The sequence below is a fragment of the Saccopteryx bilineata genome, chromosome 1, assembly GCF_036850765.1.
Source record: "Saccopteryx bilineata isolate mSacBil1 chromosome 1, mSacBil1_pri_phased_curated, whole genome shotgun sequence".
NCBI classification, from domain to species: domain Eukaryota; kingdom Metazoa; phylum Chordata; class Mammalia; order Chiroptera; family Emballonuridae; genus Saccopteryx; species Saccopteryx bilineata.
Genome location: NC_089490.1, coordinates 398,488,241 through 398,508,167, shown reverse-complemented (window position 1 = coordinate 398,508,167; position 19,927 = coordinate 398,488,241). Strand labels below are relative to the sequence as shown.

Here is a 19,927-nt window from a genome sequence, read left to right as displayed (position 1 = left end):
TCACGTCTCTGGTCCTCAACCCCACGCCTTTTCCATCCACATCAGCTCAGCAGCATGTCGCTCAGTGCCTGCAGCTCCTTTGTTCCTGTTCATGGTCCTTAGAGAGAATCTGATTGGCTCAGCCCATTACATGGCCAATCACATGGTATAATCCTGAGCATAGAGGCAGTGTCCCTTGGAGGGGACTGTGGGAGAGCCAGACTCCATGGTTTGCACCCCTGCTGCAGGGAACCCAGGGGAGGGGGCAGAGTTTGTACTGACAGGCTCCTCTGAGGCTGCTGGGAGCCTGGGTCGTGTCCCAGGGGAGATTGGTTGCCCAGAGTTAGATGCTGGACCTCACATCTCTCCCAAATTCTGAGTCCCCAATCAGACACTCCTGTTTGTGGAACTTCAGATTGGGAGAAGTGTGAAAGCGTCCCCCTGCCCAGAGGCTGCCTGGGAGCAAGGCAAGCATGGCCCCTCTGGAGCCCCACATGGAGCTGACATTTCAGCCCGGGCATCTGAGCAGGGCCCTCCTTGGTAGTAATGAGTACAAGTTACATTCTTTGTTCTTCAACCCTCCGGGAGCCCTGAGCTTCCCGGGGTCCTGTGATGTCCCTGCCTGGGCCCTGCTGCACTGAGGGGATCCAGGGACCCACCTGCTTTCTCATGATTGGGAAGTCACAGCCCCGGGGACAGTGAGGTTCTGCATTCTCAAAGCAAAGTGTTAGTGGCTGTGGGGACAACCATAAGAAAGGTCAGACAGAGTGGTCATTTAGTAAGGTCACTGGTGGCAGAGGCCAGATGAGGCAGTGTAAAAACATGGAGATCTGACAATTCTCAGATCACTCCCCCATCACACACTAGGAAGTACTGGAGGGATATACTCAGATGGTTAATATTTTTAAAGAATTTATTTAGAGATGTGTAGCTTCATAGAAAATGGAAAGGTACAGAGATTTTCCATATACTTCCCTGACCCCTGCTCATGCATAACCTTCTCCACTATCAACATCCTGCTTCCAAGGCTATATTTTTGTCACAGTTGATGAACCTGCACTGACACATCAAAATATCCCAAAGTCCTTAGTTGACCTCAGGGGCCACTTGGTGTTGTACATTCTGTGAGCTTAGACAACTTATAATGACATAGACTTGTCAGTACTGCATCATACAGAGAAGTTTCACTGCCCTAAAAGTGGAGGAGGCTAATTTTCCGCATTCAACCCCTGGGCATTTGAGCCACGGCAAGTGGGCACGGAAAGATAGTACAATTCCGTCTGGTAGTCACAGAGGGTGAGGACTATACTTTGGAGTTTAAAAAGAAAAAGGAGTCTTTCTACAGGAGAGGGCTGACTGAAGGAGGTCATTGGAAGACGCTGGGAGGTGTTTAGACTCGTCAGGGGATTCGAGTGGCAGCCGATGGGACTACCCGGGGTGACGGTGAAGTGTTTGGGGGCTTTGCAGCCTGAGAGTAAAATGAATGATGTCTGATGACAATGGTCGGTCTACACAGCACAATGTAGACAAACCACTGAGCACCGCTACGGACCAGGCAGGTATGGGGGACTTCCAGCCATCAGTGTATCTGGTCCTCACGATGTCCCCGTGAAGTGGATCACAGCCCCATCTCAGAGAAGATGAACTGAGACTCTGAGAGGCCGGAGCTTCTCCCACCAGCTCGAAATTGCTGGGTGTCCCTGACAGGTGCTGACGTTTTATTTACTGGTTTAGAGCTACAGAGACAGTGGACTTCCTTCCTGAAGGGACAGATACAGTTTTACTTCCTCAGTCTTGGTCCCCTGAGTCCATCCTTCAGCCGTGGTGAGGGGAGAGTGAGAGAGAGAGCTGCAGGGAGCCCGGGACGAGGTCAGGGAGACGGAGGGGCTGTGGGAGTCGGTTCCAAGCTGCTGCTGCGGAGGGTTCTGTGGCTCCCCCAGGCTGTTGCTGGGTTTGGGATCACATTTTCAGAACAGAAGGCATCCAGAAGGAGGCATAGGCACTATAGTTGGCTGTAACTCCTTCAGGACTTTTTCTACCTGAAAGTGAGCAGTTCGTGTCAGAGTCAACAGCAAGTCCAGGCGGGTCCTTGCTCCCTCCCCAGGGGCTGGAGGTTGCACACACTTTCTGTCCCCTGCCCCAGAACCTGTCTGTCCTCTTCCTCCTGCTGCCCTCCCAGAGTCCTCCCCCACAGAGGGCTGGCCATGTCCCCATGGCCCCTTCCCTGGGAAACACAGGTGCGACCACTTCTCAGTGGCAGGCTTGTCTGAGGCTGTCCTGACAACGGGCAGGTGGGCTGCTGGAATGCTTCGGGGAGAGCTTCCTGGGGGAGGCCATTGTCCCTGACGTTGGGGGACAAGGAGGAGGGTTTATGCCTGGGTCCCTGGGTCCAGAGCTCTGGGGTTAAAACTGGGAATGGGTCTGTGGTCTGGATGGCAGTAACCTCCACCTCCCTGCCGAGGGCGGGTGTAGAAGAAGCTGAGGGGAGACTGTGGACAACCATGGTAACAGCTTCCCTGTGCACTGAGTGCTGGTCACAGGTGCAGCCTGGAAGCTTCTGTCTCCAGCCCCAGCTCAGCCCAGAGCCCCGGACTCATACGTGCAGCTGCTCCTCAGCCTGTCCCCCTGGGTGTCTGACGGGCCACCTGGAACATCCCACCTCAGCGTCACATCCTTCACATCCCTCCCCACACGGCTCTGCTGTCCTCCCCTCCTCTCTCTGCCCGACCACCCACGCCCTTGGCCCGAGCCCTGACCGTCCAGTACCACAGCAGAGAGTGTGGTCACTGGGGTTCGAATCCCGCTTCTGCCTCTTCCTAGCTGTGTGGGGACAACACACTCGGGACCAGTGCCGGAGGAGGGTGGAAGCTGGGCCGAGGTCCTACAGGACAGTGTCCTGAGCTCTTACACAGGCCCGCAGACCCGGACCGGGTCCTGCCTGAGTGCTCGCTGGGCCTCAGCAGACCTGTCGTGGTCCCGGGTTGGCCTGGTTGTCCCTGAGCACCCACAGGACATCGGAGGCTGCCTTTGGGCGTGGGGGGGTTTCCCTGGAGGCTACAAATCCTCAAGTGACTGATCTGGTGAGTCCCTGAGGTCCTCCAGTTACACCTTCCTTCTTCCCATGGGGAAACTGAGCCCCAGAGAGTGAATGACTTTGTTTAAAGACCCTCAGTGGATTCGAAGCAGACCTGAGATTTGCTGTCTGACATCCTGGTTCCTTGCCAGCTGGACCCTGAAGGCCCGATTTTTCATCATTCAGGGTAATTTCTCCCTCATGTGTGCACAGCACGGTCACCCCCACCCCAAGCAGACCTCCAGGAGGAAGAGGGAGCTCCCCTGAGGGGACCTTACCTGTCGGCTCTCGGCCTTGCCATATCTCAGATCGGTGACAAAGTGCTCACAGTTCCCCACCAGCAGACTGTACCGCATCTCCTCACCAATCATCTCCTTTGCAGAACGGATCATCTCATTTACGGGCCGTGGTTTGTATTCCCGGTCCAAGCGGTTGTTGACCCGATAGGAACTACCCTCTGCCACATGCGTCAGAAGCTCCCTTTTCACCTGCCCTACGCAGTTTAGGACATGCAGGCTGCCAGAGGAGGAGCCGCCGGAGGAGCCGGCCCCAGGGTTCTGAACTGCAATCAGAGACAGGAGCCTCAGGAACTAACTGCAGGGGAGGGTGAGGGAGGGGGAGAAGGAGCCAGACAAGAAAGAAGAGCGAAGGAATCTACAGTTGACTTTTGGTGTTTGTTGCTCCACAGATGTGATTGGAGGATTCATGGATTTTGCTATTTTATTTAATAAGCTGTGAATATTTTTCACATTAATGAATGTTGTGATGTCAGTGGCTGCCATTGTGCTCCATTATATGAATGAACATCATCAGTTGACAAATCCCTGTAATCGAGTATTTAGACTTCCTCCAAACCTTATCCACTGTAAACAATGCTAGTCATATGTGTTATCTGTTTGTCTTTGTGCACTCGTGTGTGTCAGAGAGAGAGATCAAGGTTGTCATAGCACCACTGAGCTAAAGACACTCTCTGAGCAACCTCTTATACATTCCCTAACTTTCTCCTTTTCAGTTTCATGATGAATGAAATTTATCATGCGAGGTGCACACAGGACCTTCCGGCAGATGAAGTTCAAATTCCATTCTATATTGAGTCCAGGTTATAATTTCTAAGAGGGAGTATTTCTTTTCTAAAGGGCAGATAACTATGAGCATGCTAATTAAGCATGCTTGTTTCATGTTTTGAGTCTAAAGGCTGATGTTGGCACTGAGATCCCATCCCATAAGGAAAACCACCTGTACACTCAGACACAAGAGGTCTCCTGGCCCTCACAGTCATGCTTCCTGCTCCAAGCTTCTCTCAGTGTCATGTGGATGACGATAGTGTGATTGACCATCAACTCAGACATTTTTTTTAACTCTGTCGAGGTAGATGACAGCCCACAGAAAACTGATAAGATACACATAGACTGTGATGATGGTTTCTGCCCAGCGACAATGCAAACGCTTGGTGACAAAGGTTATGGTGCCATTGCTCTGCAGGACAGGGACCACCGTGCATCTCGGTTAGCAGATGCGTTCCAGCACTTGTCTGTCATTGACGATGCAGACATCTGTGCCCTGCACTGTCCTTTAACTGGCTTTGTCATCCTGCTTCTCCTGTTATCAATGAGTAAACAAGCTGTCCATGGGTCCTCACGTGCATTTGCATGAGAATTTCATTTCTGACGTGCAAGCCTGTGAGAGCTGCTTCTGTCAAGGAGTATTAAGTACATGCTGTCAGGACACCGTGCTCTGTGCAATCATATGCGTGCACAGGACACAGCGCTGAGAAACACTCTCGTGAGGAGACCATGGACATCAGAGACCGAGCTGGTTAAGTGTGATCGGACTCTGCGTGCCCGACAGCTGGCACTGAGCTGGAGAGCACTGAAGGCTGAGGCAGCCAGGCTGCCCTGGGGCGCCCGCGTCCCCTCCCCCTGCCCTGTCTGGACTGCGGGACCCACTGAGGGTACTCAGAGGGGCCTGGAGGTAGGGTGAGCACAGGCACTGCCCAGGGAGAAAGTAACTTGGGTTTCCCACGGTGGCATGTGGGTTTTAATTGCTCTCATTATGTTAAGAAATATTGAGAAAATTACACTGTCAACAGTCCTTACCTGGAGTAGTCAGATGGACCACGTATCCATCTCCCACATAGATGGCCCAGTGCGAGTAGCCTTTGCGGAAAAACTCAATCAAATCTCCAAGCTCAGGTTCTGTAGGATCCTGCAAGAGAAAAGCCAGGGAGGTGTAGACCGATACTCGGGTAACAGCAGAGACCCCGGCTGGGTTGCGGCAGGTGGCCTGGGGACCCCTTGTTCTCTTCATCACCTGGTGACAGTGTGTGTGAGGGAAAAACTCTGTGCCCCTGTAAATATAGAGTATAAGAGAACATTAATTTATAAAGTCAGAGAGGTAGAAGAAATAGTCTCAGGAATCAGGTTTCAGAGGCAAAGGAAAAGCACTTGGAGCTGAGAGACAGAAAGGCCAAGGCACCAGCCTGGGAATGGGGAGCAGAGGGGAGGGAAGGCAGGGATGCCCCTGGGGGAGACCCCGCCCTCTGCAGCTGGTGGAGGTTGCCCTCGGGGAACTGGAAGCCTGGACTCTGTTCTGAGGGCTGGAAGCCTGGAGCATGAGCTTGTGCACTGGGAGGGTGAGGTTTGTCCAGTGTGCGCATGTCATGCATGTGTGCCTGTGTGTGTCTGTGTGTGCTGTGTATATGCATGTTGCGATGTGTTGTGTGTACCCGCACACACGCGAGGATGCCTACGGACATGTGGAGATGTAGCGTGCACATGTCCAGACGTTGTTGACACAATAGCCAACATGTAGAACCCCTTCCCAAAAGCGGGGATCCAGACCCATCCCCAGCCATACCGGTTAGGGGAGTCCTGAGCTTTACTACCTTACACACACTGACCCTCATGTCGGGCCCCACCTCATTATTTGTCCCTAAATTCCCCCGGGACACCCACCCTTGGAGATGTCACCTGAGAGCTAGGAAATGACATAGAGATTCCCGATCTTTCTAGGGCCATGATGGTGAACCTATGACACATGTGTCTGCACAGACACGTGTAGCCATTTTCGATGACACGCGGTCACGTGCAGCCGCATACCAGAGAAGTATGGGGCCGAAGTCCGAGAAGGACATTTCATCCTCGGCTCATGCACGGCCAGGTGCAATAGCCGAGGATAAAACATTTGCTGTAGTGTAGACACTCTGTGCCGGAGGTCTGCAGGTCAAAACAACAGAACTCCAGCACAGAGCATATAGTTCTGGGACTTCCGGTTAGGCCATTTTTCTCAAAGTGACACACCACCCAAGTTATGCTCGGTTTTTTGGAGAATTTTGACACACCAAGGTCAAAAGATTACTCATCATTGTTCTAGGGGGACTCTGTGGGGCTGCCCAGGGCCCTGGGAGAGAATGGGTGGCTGACACATTCACACTGAAAAGCTCTGATGGCACTTTTCATAAAAAACCCTCCACATCCTGGGTTGGGGAAAGCAGTAGCATTTACTCAGGTGGGAAAGTGGCATCAGAGAGGCAGAGGGAATTGCCAAGGACACTCAGCAGAAGGCTGCTCTGGGTCCTCCCTGCCCCACCTCTTCCTGGTCCTGACTGTCCCTGCCTTCCTCCCTGCTCCTCAATGTCCCCGCAGGGCACCACAGGTTCAGGAGTTGAGAATATTTCAGTGTCTGCTTTTCTTTGTGTCTGCCCTCAGCAAATGACAAACGTCCTGCAGCCCTCAACCCCGGCCGCCCAATCTGAGACGAGGGTCAGCCTCTCATTGCCCTCATTCCGTGCCAGTATCCAACAACTGATGCTGACCCGGGAAGGTCACCTGAATTCACTACCTTGTCCATCTCTCCCCCATGACTTGGTTCAAGGTAGCCTGTTCTGGAGAACGTGACCCCCACGTTTTACTGACTGGCCCGCTGCTCCCTGTCCACACACTCATGGCCAGTCTCTTCAAGACCCATGGATCTTCCCAAAGGTCCACCTGGTCATGACCTTCCTGTGGCGTTAGGGCCCAGTCATGTTCTTTCGCAACTTTTAGGTGCTTCTAGCCAGCACTTCCTAGCCTTCTTCTCCTCTTCTAGGGCCTCGCCCCCGCCCACTCTCCCTCCAAGGGCCCCGTCCCCGCCCCCTTTCCCTCCCAGGGCCCCGTCCCGCCCCTCTCTTCCTCCCAGGGCCCCCTCCCCGCCCCCTTTCCCTCCCAGGGCCCCGTCCCGCCCCTCTCTTCCTCCCAGGGCCCCCTCCCCGCCCCCTCTCCCTCCCAGGACCCCGTCCCTCGGGCTGTCTGAAGGACTTGCCGGTCCCCTCACCACACAGCTCACTGTCACTCTGCTCCTCTGCACAACCACTTCTCTCTGCCCCCAGCACTTTCCCCACACCCGCTCCCTCTCCTGCCCATCAGACAGACATCCCCCTCTGGGGAGCTGCCCTGATCCCCAGGCAGGCTCAGCTGCCACTCTCTGGTCCGCAGCTCTCGGGACCCCCCTCTCCCCGCATGGGTCCTGTCCCGCTGCAGTTCCCTGTGTCTGTCTGCACCCCTCTGGACTGTGAGCTCCAGGCAGGAGGGATCCTCAGCCCTCCCTCCCTGCATCTCCACGATGGGGACAGGGGCCTGGCTTGGAGAGGAGGACAGGGACTGAGTAAGGAGGGGGCAGGAGGGTCAGCGGGACCAGGACTCCCTCCTCCCCACTCCTCCTCTTGATCGGCCAGGGCGGGGCAGGCCCAGAGCTGGTCTCCATCTCGGGGAGAGCGAGGGGATTTTTCACTCTGAAACTGTCTAATTGAGGCAAGGTCAGGGTCACTGGCACAGTACCCTAAGGCAGATGAAATGTGAGCTTGGGCCCAGTCTGGGTAAAATGGTTCCCTAGGCAACAAAGCCTGATTTTAATTGGCCGCAATAAAGCCTTCCCCAGGAGCAGGGATGCAGATGGATCCTCTCCGGAATGGGCGGTGACCTTCCCAGAATTGCCCCATTTGCAGTAAGAGTCTGAGTCCTGCTGCCTCCTGCTGGCTGCACACGAGGCTGCCACCCCTCCTGGGGACACCGGTGAGTCTGGACAGCAGGTCTGAAGGGAGGGGAGCTGTTTGAGTCAGAGCACTGGAATTTGAATGCACGTTATCAGGCAGGACAAATGTTCAGAGAAAAGGGGAGGGAGAACAGATCAGGCTGAGGACTCACGGAACCCCTGCAGCAGCTGAGGCCAAAAGTCCGGGACTCACTTCCCAAGTCCCATTCAGACACAGCCCCTGACACCCACATATCCCTCACCTGGGGCTCCCCTCACTTCCAGACAGAGAGAAGGCTCAATTTCCCTGAAGGCCTCACAGTCCTGCAGCAAAGCAGTTCCCCTGAGCCTTCCACAGACGAGCTCTGGAGGTAACAGGCCGGGAACACAGACTGAGGCCTTTACAGGAGGAAGCTGCCTCCCCTTCCTTCCCAGAAAGACCCAGGGGACTTACCGAGGAGGCCATGGTGATGCGTGGTGTGTGGTGTTGTGCTCCTGGTGGGGCAGCTTTTATACCCACACTGAGAATTTCACTTTCACTTTCTTTTCATATTAAGAATGACTGAATACTAAACATGCTTTAAAGGGAGGCTCACCATTTTTCTCAGGGTACAGGCCAATGTTTCTCTACCTCAAACATGGAATCCCTGGGGAGAAAGCCTCCTGGAAGCAGTCAGAGTAAGAGGGAAGCCACATAGTGTGTCCGACCCTGGAAGGGGACGCATTAGAGGCAGAGAGCTGTCAACCCCCAGGGCCCACACAGGATCTTGTCCTGTACCAGCTCCAGAGAGCCCTGGAGCCATGGGGCTGGCCAGGGATCATGCTGGACTCCATGGGAGAGCCTTCAGAAGGGGGTGCCTTGGCTGTGGGGGTCCAGGGACTCAGTCCCTCAAGATGCAGGTGGCTGTGAGAAGCAGAATTTGACTAAAAGGCTACGTAACCTGTTTCTCTGATATTTATACCTCTCTACCCTGCATTCCAGGTACATATTTACTTTTTAATTAAAAAATTAGTATTTTGTGATTTACTTGGTATAATAGTATTTTTCAAGTAGCAGAGATAATATAGCATTAAAAAGAGAAACTTATGCAAGATAAATCTGTTTTCATTATTGGTGATAGTGCAGGAAAGTTTAGGTCCCCATTCGCACACAGCTTCTACTTCAGGTCCATTTCCACACTCTCATGTAGCAAAGAACTTCAAGTCAAAGTTACTATAGCATCTTGGGAAGCAATAATATGTATAGTGCATCAAAGTCAGGGTGCTACATTAGGAAGATTTGGTAGATTTATAAAATATCTTTAAGTCATCTCATTTTTAGTTATTCTTTATTGACTATTCATAGACTAAGGAACAGGTTCACAGGTTGATATGAGTAAAGAATAATGTGTCCATACAAAGTTGTTACATAATTTAGTAAAATACTTGTGTCACTAGGCATGAATAATACTTTGAGAAACTAAATACAATTCCAATTTTTAAAAATCTATTCATTTTAGAGAGGAGAGGAGGAGAGAAACACAAAGAGAGAAAGAAGAAAGGGAGAGGGGGAGGAAGAGAGAGAAGGAGACAGAGAAGGAGAGAGAAGGGAGAGAGAAGCAGGAAGCATCAACTCCCATATGTGCCTTGATGGGGTAGCCCAGGGTTTTGAATAGGAGACTTAGCATTCCATGTTGATGCTTTATCCACTACACCACCACAGGCCAGGCCTAAAATTCCAAATTTGAGATAGTGAAATAACTAAGAAATAGTTTCTATCAATTACATTTTATATAAACCATAATTCAAGTCTCCTTGTGAGGAGCCACTGTGCCACCTCACCCGCAGGTGTTGTAAAGTACCAAAAGCTACAGAATTAATATTAATATTTTGGGAGGCTTGAAGAACATTTTATTAATTTGGGTTAAGGTGCGCAGAGAAATTGTGAGAAATAGTCCCTGTACTGTGTGATTGGCATGACCAGGATGGCCCTTGGCATTGTATTGTAAATGCAAAGGAGAGGAAAACATGAATCTCCAGACATTCCACCACACCTGTGGGGAAAGGGGTGAGTGGCTATCCAGGTGCAGGGAGAGAAAAGCCAAAATAAACCTTTTCTTATAGCAATGACTTGTAAATTTTGTTTTCTCCAAAATGTATGGCTTGCAAATTGAACGTGGTCCTATCATGTTAAAGAACATATGACTATAACCAATAGTGGTAAAGGGCTCCTAATTACAATTTTTGCTGCTGTACTTCCCACTTACAAAACTATAAAAACTAAGTAGAACAAAGGGCCGGCGCGCTCTCCCTCAGACCTCTGTGGGAGTTGCCGCCGGTTGGCCAAGCTAGACAATAAAGCTTTGATGTGTAATCGACGGACTTTGTTCATGTCTTCAATGTTTCGGGTCCCTCCAGATTAGGCTTAACATTTTGGGGGCTCGCCTGGGATCGAGGGACCACCGTCGGTCTGCACACTGGAGCTTTCTTGTCCAACCCCAGGTAAGTAGAACAAGGTCGTGACTGTTTGCCACGCAAGCCCTGGCTAACGAGCCGGGAAAGGGCCAGTGGCCATCTCCCCTTGGACGTGAGGTTGGGAGATTTGGGAGGGCATCCCGCTTTTAGGGAACCTCGTTTGAGTTTAGATATTCCGAGCTCGAGAGAAAGGTGGTGCCTGTTTGTCTGTTTCCCCTGGCTTGTGCGTGCTGCCCCTGCGGCCTGCGGACGACGAGGCGAGGAGGTGGCCTGCGGGGGCGCGTTCTGGGAAACACCAGTGCACGGCAGTGGAGGCAGAGGTGGTGGCTTCCCAGGTCAGTGGGGGTTGAAATGGATTTCGGCTGCTGGTTGTTGCAGTTCTTAGAATTTATGAATGATTAGAAGACTAAGATGCTTTTTAAAAGTTGTGTTATTATCTGATTTTCTTTAGTAAGTAGAAATACTTAAGAGTTTGGGAAAAATACAGATTTTTCCAGTTATTCTCTTTCTCTAAACTTTTTATTTCTTTACTGTTCTATGCCTGAAATGAGAGCGAAGGGAATGCCTGTTTGGATGTAGATAAACAGAATCTCATAAACTGCCGTTCTCGAACATTTTTGAGAGAGTTCTGTTTAGTTTCTATCCTTTTGTTCCTATCATAATAGCCCTGCATAAGAACCAAGCAGACCACATTCTAATCTCTAAAATCCCGGTTTCTCTCTGATTTGTCTACCTTGTCTGATCCTCGTTTGTGTTTGGTCTTTGCATGCAAGAATTGGAAACGCCGGCTTTAATATTGAAAAATAAGATGATATCATCCCTACAAATTTCTAATTTTAATTGGAGTAAATATAGCATGCTCATTTAAATTTAAATAGAATAGAATGTGAATCCTAAAAACTTGCTAATTTTGGCTAAACTGCTTCAAACTTCAGGCTGCCGCTGAAAGCTGCAAAGCTTGAAGCAGAGTAGATTTACCTAACAAAGGTGTAGATTTTCATTAATAATATAGGAAAACAACAAAAGCCACACTGGAATTTTCCAGCCTTATTGTGCACTTTAATTTGCCTGTTAATTAATGGGATAGAAATGTTTTAATAAGTATGGAAATGTTACTTGAAAATGCATTTACTATGTTTTGTTAAGTTAACATAAAGACAAGTATTTCTTACAATTTTGAAGTAAAGGTATTATAGAGTGTACTCAACAAATGCTTAAAAGTCTGTGTGGTGACAAGGGGGAAAGAAGAGCCACCCCAAGCAAGGCTCTGATTCCATTGGTGAATATAGGAGAGAATTAAGATTCTGTTAAAATCTAAACTTGTTTCAGGAGTTAAGCTGTCTGACATGACAATTATTTCTGCAGGAAATGGATGTTGAATGCACCTTTTAAAACTTCTTGCATATGTTTGTACAAAAATTGTCTTCATCCTCGTGGTGCTTATTCATCTGAGCCGACTTCACAGTCCCCATGCCTCTGCTCTGTTTTTCTTTTGTAGCATAAGGCTTTTGCTTTTGCCTTAAGGTTTCCCTGGAATAGCAGGTCTTTTCGTTTTGTATAGATTTTCAGCATGAATCAAACATTGGCTTTCTATGCTAATGTGTGAAGAGGAAAAAAAATTATCTAAAGCAGGTGCGCTTTAATGAACAAATGTATATTTTCTCTTAGTTTGAGTAGGGTGTGTGGGTGTTTTTTTTAAAAAAATAAATATGAAGAAAGTCCAGTTCTCACAAATGTTAATCAGTTAAATTTACAAAAAACTCTCATTCTTGAAAAGGTGCAAATGTAAAATTTAGAAAAATAACTAGAACCATGAGAAGAATGTTTACCAACAGGTTTGCTAATTATTTTGGAATTGGGACTTTGTTTTGTTTTTTAATAGTGATCAGAATGGTGAGGTACTAGGAAAGTTCTGAGAAATGTTAGTTTTACTTTAAAATGAGAATCTGCTGTTTCTGTATTTTATTGTTTTCAATAAAACTTCGTGTTATGGACTTTAAAAAAATTTTTTTTTTCTTTTAAATACTAATGTACAGGTTTATTCAGCAACTGAGAGACTCTGGAATCCTACAAGAGATGCAAAATTTCTTTTCTCTTCCTGCAAACTTCTACCCTCTTTTATTTAATCCAGCTGATAATGCTGTTTTGTCTTTTTCCAATCAGCTCTAGGTATATGGAAAAAGTTTATATAGGCAGATGGGGACCCTCAAACCCCTCAACAAGATCTTCTGAGCATGGCATTTAAGGTCTATAATGACCAAGAGAGGATCAGAAAAGGCAGACAGAGCCCCAAAAAAGAGATCAGGCAAAATACCAGCTCTTGGCATACACCCATAAAGGCTCCAACACCCCCGAGAGACTTCATAGGACTCCATCAGGGCCCTGCTTCAAGAGTGGAAAGGTCATTGAGCTAAAGCCTGCCAGGCTTCTCGGCCCCTACCAGGGACATGCCTTTACTATGGAAAAAAGGGACACTGGAAGGTAAGCTGCTCCCTCACTCCTCCAAGGGAGGGTTCAGTCTCTTCTAGCCCTGCTCCAGCTACTTGTGACCTGACCTTGCCAGCCTACTGAGGCTTGCCACTGAAGACTAAAGGTGCCCAGGGCCATCGGCCCCATCTCATGTCGCTGTGGAGGAGCCTAGGGTATTTCTTCCAAGGAGCAGGTAAACTGATCTCCTTTCTTATGGACACAAGGGCCACTTATTATGTCTTGCCTGAATATTCAGGGTTTTTTTTTTTTTTTTATTCATCCCTCGAAGATCTCTGTTGTGGGTGTTGATAGCCTTATTTTCTGCTGCATTGTTTAATATATAGTGTTTCCTTTATTTCTCTTGCCTCAATGCCCCATGCCTATTTTAGGCTGGGACTTACTCCTAATTTAGATGAATTTACCTCTGCTACCCAGCATAGTGTATCCCCAGGTTCTCTTCACCACACCATGGTTGCAGAGCTCCAGGGAAAGGCACCCTGGGTTCACCTCTCCAGTTTATTTTATTTTTTTTTACAGGGACAGAGAGAGAGTCAGATAGAGGGATAGATAGGGACAGACAGACAGGAACGGAGAGAGATGAGAAGCATCAATCATCAGTTTTTCGTTGCGACACCTTAGTTGTTCATTGAGTGCTTTCTCATATGTGCCATGACCGCGGGCCTTCAGCAGACTAAGTAACCCCTCGCTCGAGCCAGTGACCCTGGGTCCATGCTAGTGAGCTTTTTTGCTCAAGCCAGATGAGCCCACGCTTAAGCTGGCTATCCTGGGGTCTCGAACCTGGGTCCTTCCTCATCCCAGTCCGATGCTCTATCCACTGCGCCACCGCCTGGTCAGGCTCACCTCTCCAGTTTAAAGAAAACAGAAGCTCCGTCCCATACGTGCTGCAGATGGCTTTTCCAGTCTACAGTCTACCTGAATTGTTACCAGCTAGAAGCAGTGGTCATTGGGACTTGGACTCTATCTGCAAAGCATGGAAATGTAACCACAACTCCAGTGCCTTGTGAACTTTTCCTGAATGTGTGTGACTCCTGCTCCTTGGGACTCTTCTCAAACTGAAGTGGGGTTGGGTTTCATTTACAAATAATATGAAGCGGTAATGGTGTCAACATGGACTTGGTGAAATTACATTAACATGTTAAGGACATTTTAAGACTAAAAATTTTATTTTAAATCCTGTTGTATTAGTTAAGACTTTGCTTAGTAATCTAATAGGTTTTAATCACTTCATTGTATTAGGACACTTGTTATAATATCTGTCAGCATTGGCTGTTTTAATATTGTTGTTTATTTTATATTTTTCCAGTCTGCCTCCAAATCCAAACATGGGAATTCAGATGAGTAAGAATCACAACACACAAATTTGAAATTTTAATATCTGTTGGAGACCGAAATATAAACAGGGTGTTTTTTCATATCCAGGGGACAGGTGCTGGGCTTAACCACCCATCTCACCTTCCCAGTTAACAAAGAGCAATATCTGATTATTGCTTATCCCACCCTGGTCAAACGCCAGCTAGGGGCCGCCAACCTCCTGGCCCATTGACCTACGTTTCAGCCTACCTACCAGCCTCTCCCCTAGGTAGATACCGCATCTTATCCTCCCATTCAGAGTGGGGAATGAGGAGCCACTGCGCCACCTCACCCGCAGGTGTTGTAAAGTACCAAAAGCTACAGAATTAATATTAACATTTTGGGAGGCTTGAAGAACATTTTATTAATTTGGATTAAAGCGTGCAGAGAAATTGTGAGAAATAGTCCCTGTACTGTGTGATTGGCATGACCAGGATGGCCCTTGGCATTGTATTATAAATGCAAAGGGGAGGAAAACATGGATTTCCAGACATTCCACCATACCTGTGGGGAAAGGGATGAATGGCTATCCAGGTACAGGGAGAGAAAAGCCAAAATAAACCTTTTCTTATAGCAATGACTTGTAAATTTTGTTTTCTTCAAAATAATGTATGGCTTGCAAATTGAACGTGGTCCTATCATGTTAAAGGACATATGACTATAACCAATAGTGGTAAGGGGCTCCTAATTACAATTTTTGCTGCTGTACTTTCCACTTACAAAACTATAAAAACTAAGTAGAACAAAGGGCCGGCGCGCTCTCCCTCAGACCTCTGTGGGAGTTGCCGCCGGTTGGCCAAGCTAGACAATAAAGCTTTGATGTGTAATTGATGGACTTTGTTCGTGTCTTCAATGTTTCGGGTCCCTCCGGATTAGGCTTAACACTTGCAAAATGAAAGAGTGCAAATGGGACACATCACAGTATTCTTCCTATGGCTTCAGCCCTATGCACTTCCCATCCACCTTGAAAGGGAAAAACAGTGACACACAACAACAAGACAGCGGAAAGAATTCTACAGAATCCTGTCACAGAAGATGAAACCGGAATGTGTTTCAAAACAAAAAGAGGTGCCATGTACACTGTTTCCAAAGTTTCCCTCTTTCACTTCACGGCCGAGGATGAGGGTTGCTCAACCTGAGCACGGCTGACATTGTGCTCATTGGCAACGAGGGTAATCTTCATTGTTGTGACTTGCCCTGTGCTTGGCAAGATGGTTAGTGGCATCTGTGACCTCTGCCCATGAGATGCCAGTAGCACTGCCCGACGCCCAGGTATAAGAACCAAAATGTCTGTAGGTATTGCCAAATTTCCCCCAGAGGGAAGAAATGTCCCTACTTGAGCACTGAAGACCTAGGTGAGTGATGGTTATAACACACGGTGTGGATAATAGAATGTGACTTCCACATGGCTCCCACCTGCTTGGAGATGGTGGATTGAGCAGATGTCAGACATGTGAGCAGTGTGTCTCTCTGTGCGTGCTGTCACAGTGGGGACGCCCCTCTCACTGAACTCATGAAGACATTGTGTTTATCCTTAATATTCTGGTCAGTCATTGTGTTTCTTTGTGCTGTGCTCTTTGAAGCAGGTTATGACTCATTTAATTGACCAGTTAGTAGAAAAGCAATGGATTTAGACTAAAATGTCATTAGTGCTTTATATGTCTAAGCAGTCTCAAAAAAGAGTCCCTGACTTTCCACCCACTGAAAAATACTCAGGCTTCAAAAACAGTATATTTAGTAGGCTTTCACAGATAAAACTTTATAGGGAAGAGTATTTTTTTCTTTAGGCTTCTGTGGGAATTAATTAGGTTTAAAAGAGGTCAGAAGGTGTGGGGAGAGTCAGGGGGAGGGCATGATGGGATTAGTGCCCTTATCAAAAGAAGAGAGCTAATTGGTTCAACTCAGCATATCCTAGTTCGCCTACTGATTGGCTGCTGTTGGGTCGGGTGATCCCACTGGGCCAATCAGCTCTGCCCTATGGTGCTAGTCACATGGCATAAACCTGAGTACAGAGGCAGTTTCACTGGGAGGAGATTATGGGAGAGCCAGACTCCATGGTTTGCACCCCTGCTGCAGGGTCCCCCAGGGGAGGGGGCAGAGCTTGTACTGACAGGTTCCTCTGAGGCTGCTGGGAGCCTGGATCGTGTCCCAGAAAAATTTGCTGCCCAGAGTTAGATGCTGGAGCTCACATCTCTCCTAAATTCTGAATCCCCAATCTGACACTTGGGTTTCCATGGTGGCATGTGGCTTGCAATAGTTCCCATTATGGTAACAAATCTTGTGAAAATTATACTGTCAACAGTACTAACCTGGAGGAGCCAAATGGACCACATAACTAACGTCCACGTAGATGGCCCAGTGCGAGTAGCCATGGCGGAAAAACTCAGTCAGGTCTCTATGCTTGGGTTCTGCACGATCCTGCAAGAGAAAAGCCAGGGAGGTGTGGACCGATTTCTGGCAACAGCAGACACCCCGTCTGGGAGCGGCAGCTCAGCCTGGGGACCCAGCTGCTGAAGTTCATCACCTAGTGGCAGTGTGTAGGGGGCAGAGCTCTGCATCTGTTAGGTCCTCATCCTGCTGTAGCTTTTATATTTTACCTTAAGAATATATAAAATATAAAATAAAGTTTATTTATAAAGTCTGAGAGGTGGAAGAATTGGGCCAAGGAATCAAGTTACAGAGGCCAAAGAAAGGCCCTTGGAGCTGAGAGACAGAAAGGCCAAGGCACCGGCCTGGGAATGGGGGGCAGAGGGGAGGGAAGGCAGGGATGCCCCTGAGGGCGACCCTGCCCTCTGCAGCTGGTGGAGGTTGCCCTCCGGGAACTGGAAGCCTGGACTCTGTTCTGAGGGCTGGAAGCCTAGAGCATGAGCTAGTGCATTGGGGGGGGGGGGGAGGGTGAGGTTTGCCCAGTGTGTGCGTGTCATGCATGTGTGTCTGTGTGTGTCTGTGTGCTGTGCACATGTATGTTGTGTGTGTTGTGCACAACACTAGGATGCCGATGAGCATGTGCAGGTAGGTGTAGCGTGCACGTGTCAGAGGTTGTTGACATAACAGCCCGAATGTAAAACCCCTTCCATGAGAGGGGGACCCAGACCCATCCCCAGCCACACGGGTCAAGGGAGACTTAGGCCTCTCTGACCTTCTCACACTGTCCCTCATGTCAACATCACATCTACCCCCAGCTGTCCATGGCCAGAACAGTCACTTCCTCACACTTTACGCCATAATGCTTCAGGCCCAGGACACCCACTCATAGATATAGCCACCTGTGAGACAGGACCTGACAGCTTCTTCAAGGGCTCTGAGGCTTCAAGGGGGTCCTTGTGCTGCTGTGCAGCTTCCTGCACTCTGAGGGTGGAGGCGAGGTGGGGGTGGTGCTAACAAATTGACAGCAGAGAGTGCTGCTGGCACTTTTCATAACTGCAAGCCACCCACACAGCCATGGGAAGCAGCACCATTTACTCAGAGATAAAGAGGGATTTGCGGACCCCTCACCACACAGCTCACTGTCACTCTGCTCCTCTGCACAACCGCTTCTCTCTGCCCCCAGCACCTTCCCCACACCCGCTCCCTCTCCTCCGCATCAGACATTCATCCCCCTCTGAGGAGCTGCCCTGATCCCCAGCCCGGCTCAGCTGTCACTCTCTGGTCACCAGCCCCTAGGACCTCCCCCTCTCCCCGCATGGTTCCTGTCCCACTGCAGTTCCCTCTATCTGTCTGCTCCCCCTCTGGGCTGTGAGCTCCAGGCAGGGGGGATCCTGTGTGCTCGGCCCTCCCTCCCTGCATCTGCACGATGGGGACAGGGGCCTGGCTTGGAGCAGGAGGACAGGGACTGAGTAAGGAGGGGGCTGGAGGGTCAGTGGGACCAGGACTACACCCCCCCTCCTCTCGGTCAGCCAGGGCGGGGCAGGCCCAGATCTGGTGTTTGTCTTGGGGAGAACAAGGGAATTTTTCACTCTGAAACTGACTATCTAATTAAGGCAAGGTCAGAGTCACTGTCACAGTAGCCTGAGGCAGATGAAATGTGAGCTGGGCCCTGTCTGGGTAAATGGTTCCCTAGGCCAGTAGTCCCCAACCTTTTTTGGGCCATGGAGCGGTTTAATGTCAGAAAATATTTTCACGGACCCGGCCTTTAGGGTGGGACAAATAAATGTATCACGTGACTGAGACAAGCATCAAGAGTGAGTCTTAGATGGATGTAACAGAGGAAATCTGGTCATTTTTTAAAAATTAAACATCATTCTGACTTATAAATAAAACGGAAATAATATAAGTTATTTATTCTTTTTCTGCGGACCAGTACCAAATGGCCCAAGGACAGGTACTGGTCTGCGGCCCGGGGGTTGGGGAGCACTGCCCTAGGCAACAGAGCCAGATTTTCATTGGCCGTGATAAAGCCTTCCCTAGGAGCAGAGATGCAGAAGGACCCGCTCCAGAATGGGCGGTGCCCTTCCCAGAATTGCCCCATTTGCAGTAAGAGCACCTGTCCTCCTGTTGGCTGCACACCAGGCAGCCACCCCTCCCGGGGACACGGGTGAGTCTGGACAGCAGGGCCGATGGGAGGGGAGCTGTCCGAGTCAGAGCGCTGGACTTAGAATGCATGTTATCAGGCAGAACAAATGTTCGGAGGAAAGGGGAGTGAGAACAGATGGGCTAAATACAGAACCCCTGCAGCAGCTGAGGCCAAAAGTCCGGGACTCACTCACTTCCCAAGTCCCAGTCAGACACAGCCCCTGACACCCACATACCCTATCCTGGATGTAAAGCCAGTAGCCACGGCCACTACCACAGCCGCCTGGCCCATGCAGGTTCGCACTGGATTCGGACAGTCGGTAAAGAAACAAAGGAGCCAAGAACTGGTGGGCCATCACCTTTAATCCTAGCTTGCACCCGGCGGGCAAGTAAAAACACACACTGGGCTCCAACACCCACTCATTCAGTGCTCACAAACCTACTGACTTATTTGAGTTTCCTAGAATCAAAGGTTTCTAGCTCACCAGACTTATTCACTTCTGTTCCCCATCTCCCTCCTTCTCCCTGCACAAACTCTGCACAAACTGGCTTCTCACTCAACACTCCGCCATCTTGGCTGCTTCTCCTGGCCTCCTCCACATGGCCTTACTCTGCTCTCCTCTCTGCTCTCTCCTCTAAGGATAATCTCAGGAATCCAGAGAGCAAGCTCCCGTTCTGCCCCTATTTTATAGTGTAGAAATCAAAACCTTTAATCCAATATATGAAATAGGGAAGTCTCTAATACAAAGTCACTTATCTGGGGCATGATGGGATTGTACCACCCCACATCAAAACGGGTGGGAAAGGCTTAATCCTAAAACCAAGCCCCAGGCTACAAGGATCCTGCCTGCCCACAGCCCACAGAGACACACATTAATATCACCTGGGCAATGGCCTCCACGTGGGCAGTGCCATCTTTAACAAAGTGAGTGTTGGGCAGATAAAATATCCGGCCAGCAAACCGGATCCAACAATATATGGAAAAAATCATACACCATGATCAAGTGGGATTTATTCTGGGGAGGCAAGGCTGGTACAATATTCAAAAATCAATCAATGTGA

General features: G+C 49.3%; 1 protein-coding gene and 1 long non-coding RNA gene across 4 annotated transcripts; one reads left to right on the top strand and one right to left on the bottom strand.

Moving 5' to 3' along the window:
* Positions 1-1,713: 1,713 nt before the first annotated feature.
* LOC136318843 (phospholipase A and acyltransferase 4-like) lies at positions 1,714-16,740 on the bottom strand. 3 transcript variants are annotated; one of them, XM_066251811.1, is made up of 4 exons: positions 16,663-16,740; positions 5,149-5,257; positions 3,331-3,614; positions 1,714-2,018 (listed from the first exon to the last, which is right to left on the bottom strand). In XM_066251811.1, the coding sequence occupies exons 1-4, from the start codon at positions 16,723-16,725 to the stop codon at positions 1,947-1,949; spliced, it is 528 nt and encodes a 175-aa protein (XP_066107908.1). In that variant the 5' UTR covers positions 16,726-16,740; the 3' UTR covers positions 1,714-1,946. The 3 variants fall into 3 exon arrangements, with proteins under 3 accessions (XP_066107908.1, XP_066107910.1, XP_066107911.1); XM_066251813.1 differs by lacking the exon at positions 16,663-16,740 and adding an exon at positions 8,514-8,571; XM_066251814.1 differs by lacking the exon at positions 16,663-16,740 and adding an exon at positions 6,893-6,919.
* LOC136318846 (uncharacterized) lies at positions 7,992-15,042 on the top strand. Its single transcript, XR_010728131.1, has 3 exons — positions 7,992-8,100; positions 10,457-10,540; positions 12,550-15,042. It is a non-coding gene; the product is annotated as an uncharacterized lncRNA (long non-coding RNA).
* Positions 16,741-19,927: the final 3,187 nt, after the last annotated feature.

What these genes read in the sequence shown, in the direction of transcription:
- LOC136318843 (XM_066251811.1), bottom strand. Translation starts at nt 16,725, where the DNA reads ATGGCTACTCGCACTGGGCCATCTACGTGGACGTTAGTTATGTGGTCC. An exon ending in GGTCCATCTGACTACTCCAG is followed by an intron (nt 3,615 to 5,148) that starts GTAAGGACTGTT and finishes CTCTGATTGCAG; the next exon opens with TTCAGAACCCTGGGGCCGGC. An exon ending in GCAAGGCCGAGAGCCGACAG is followed by an intron (nt 2,019 to 3,330) that starts GTAAGGTCCCCT and finishes GCTCACTTTCAG; the next exon opens with GTAGAAAAAGTCCTGAAGGA.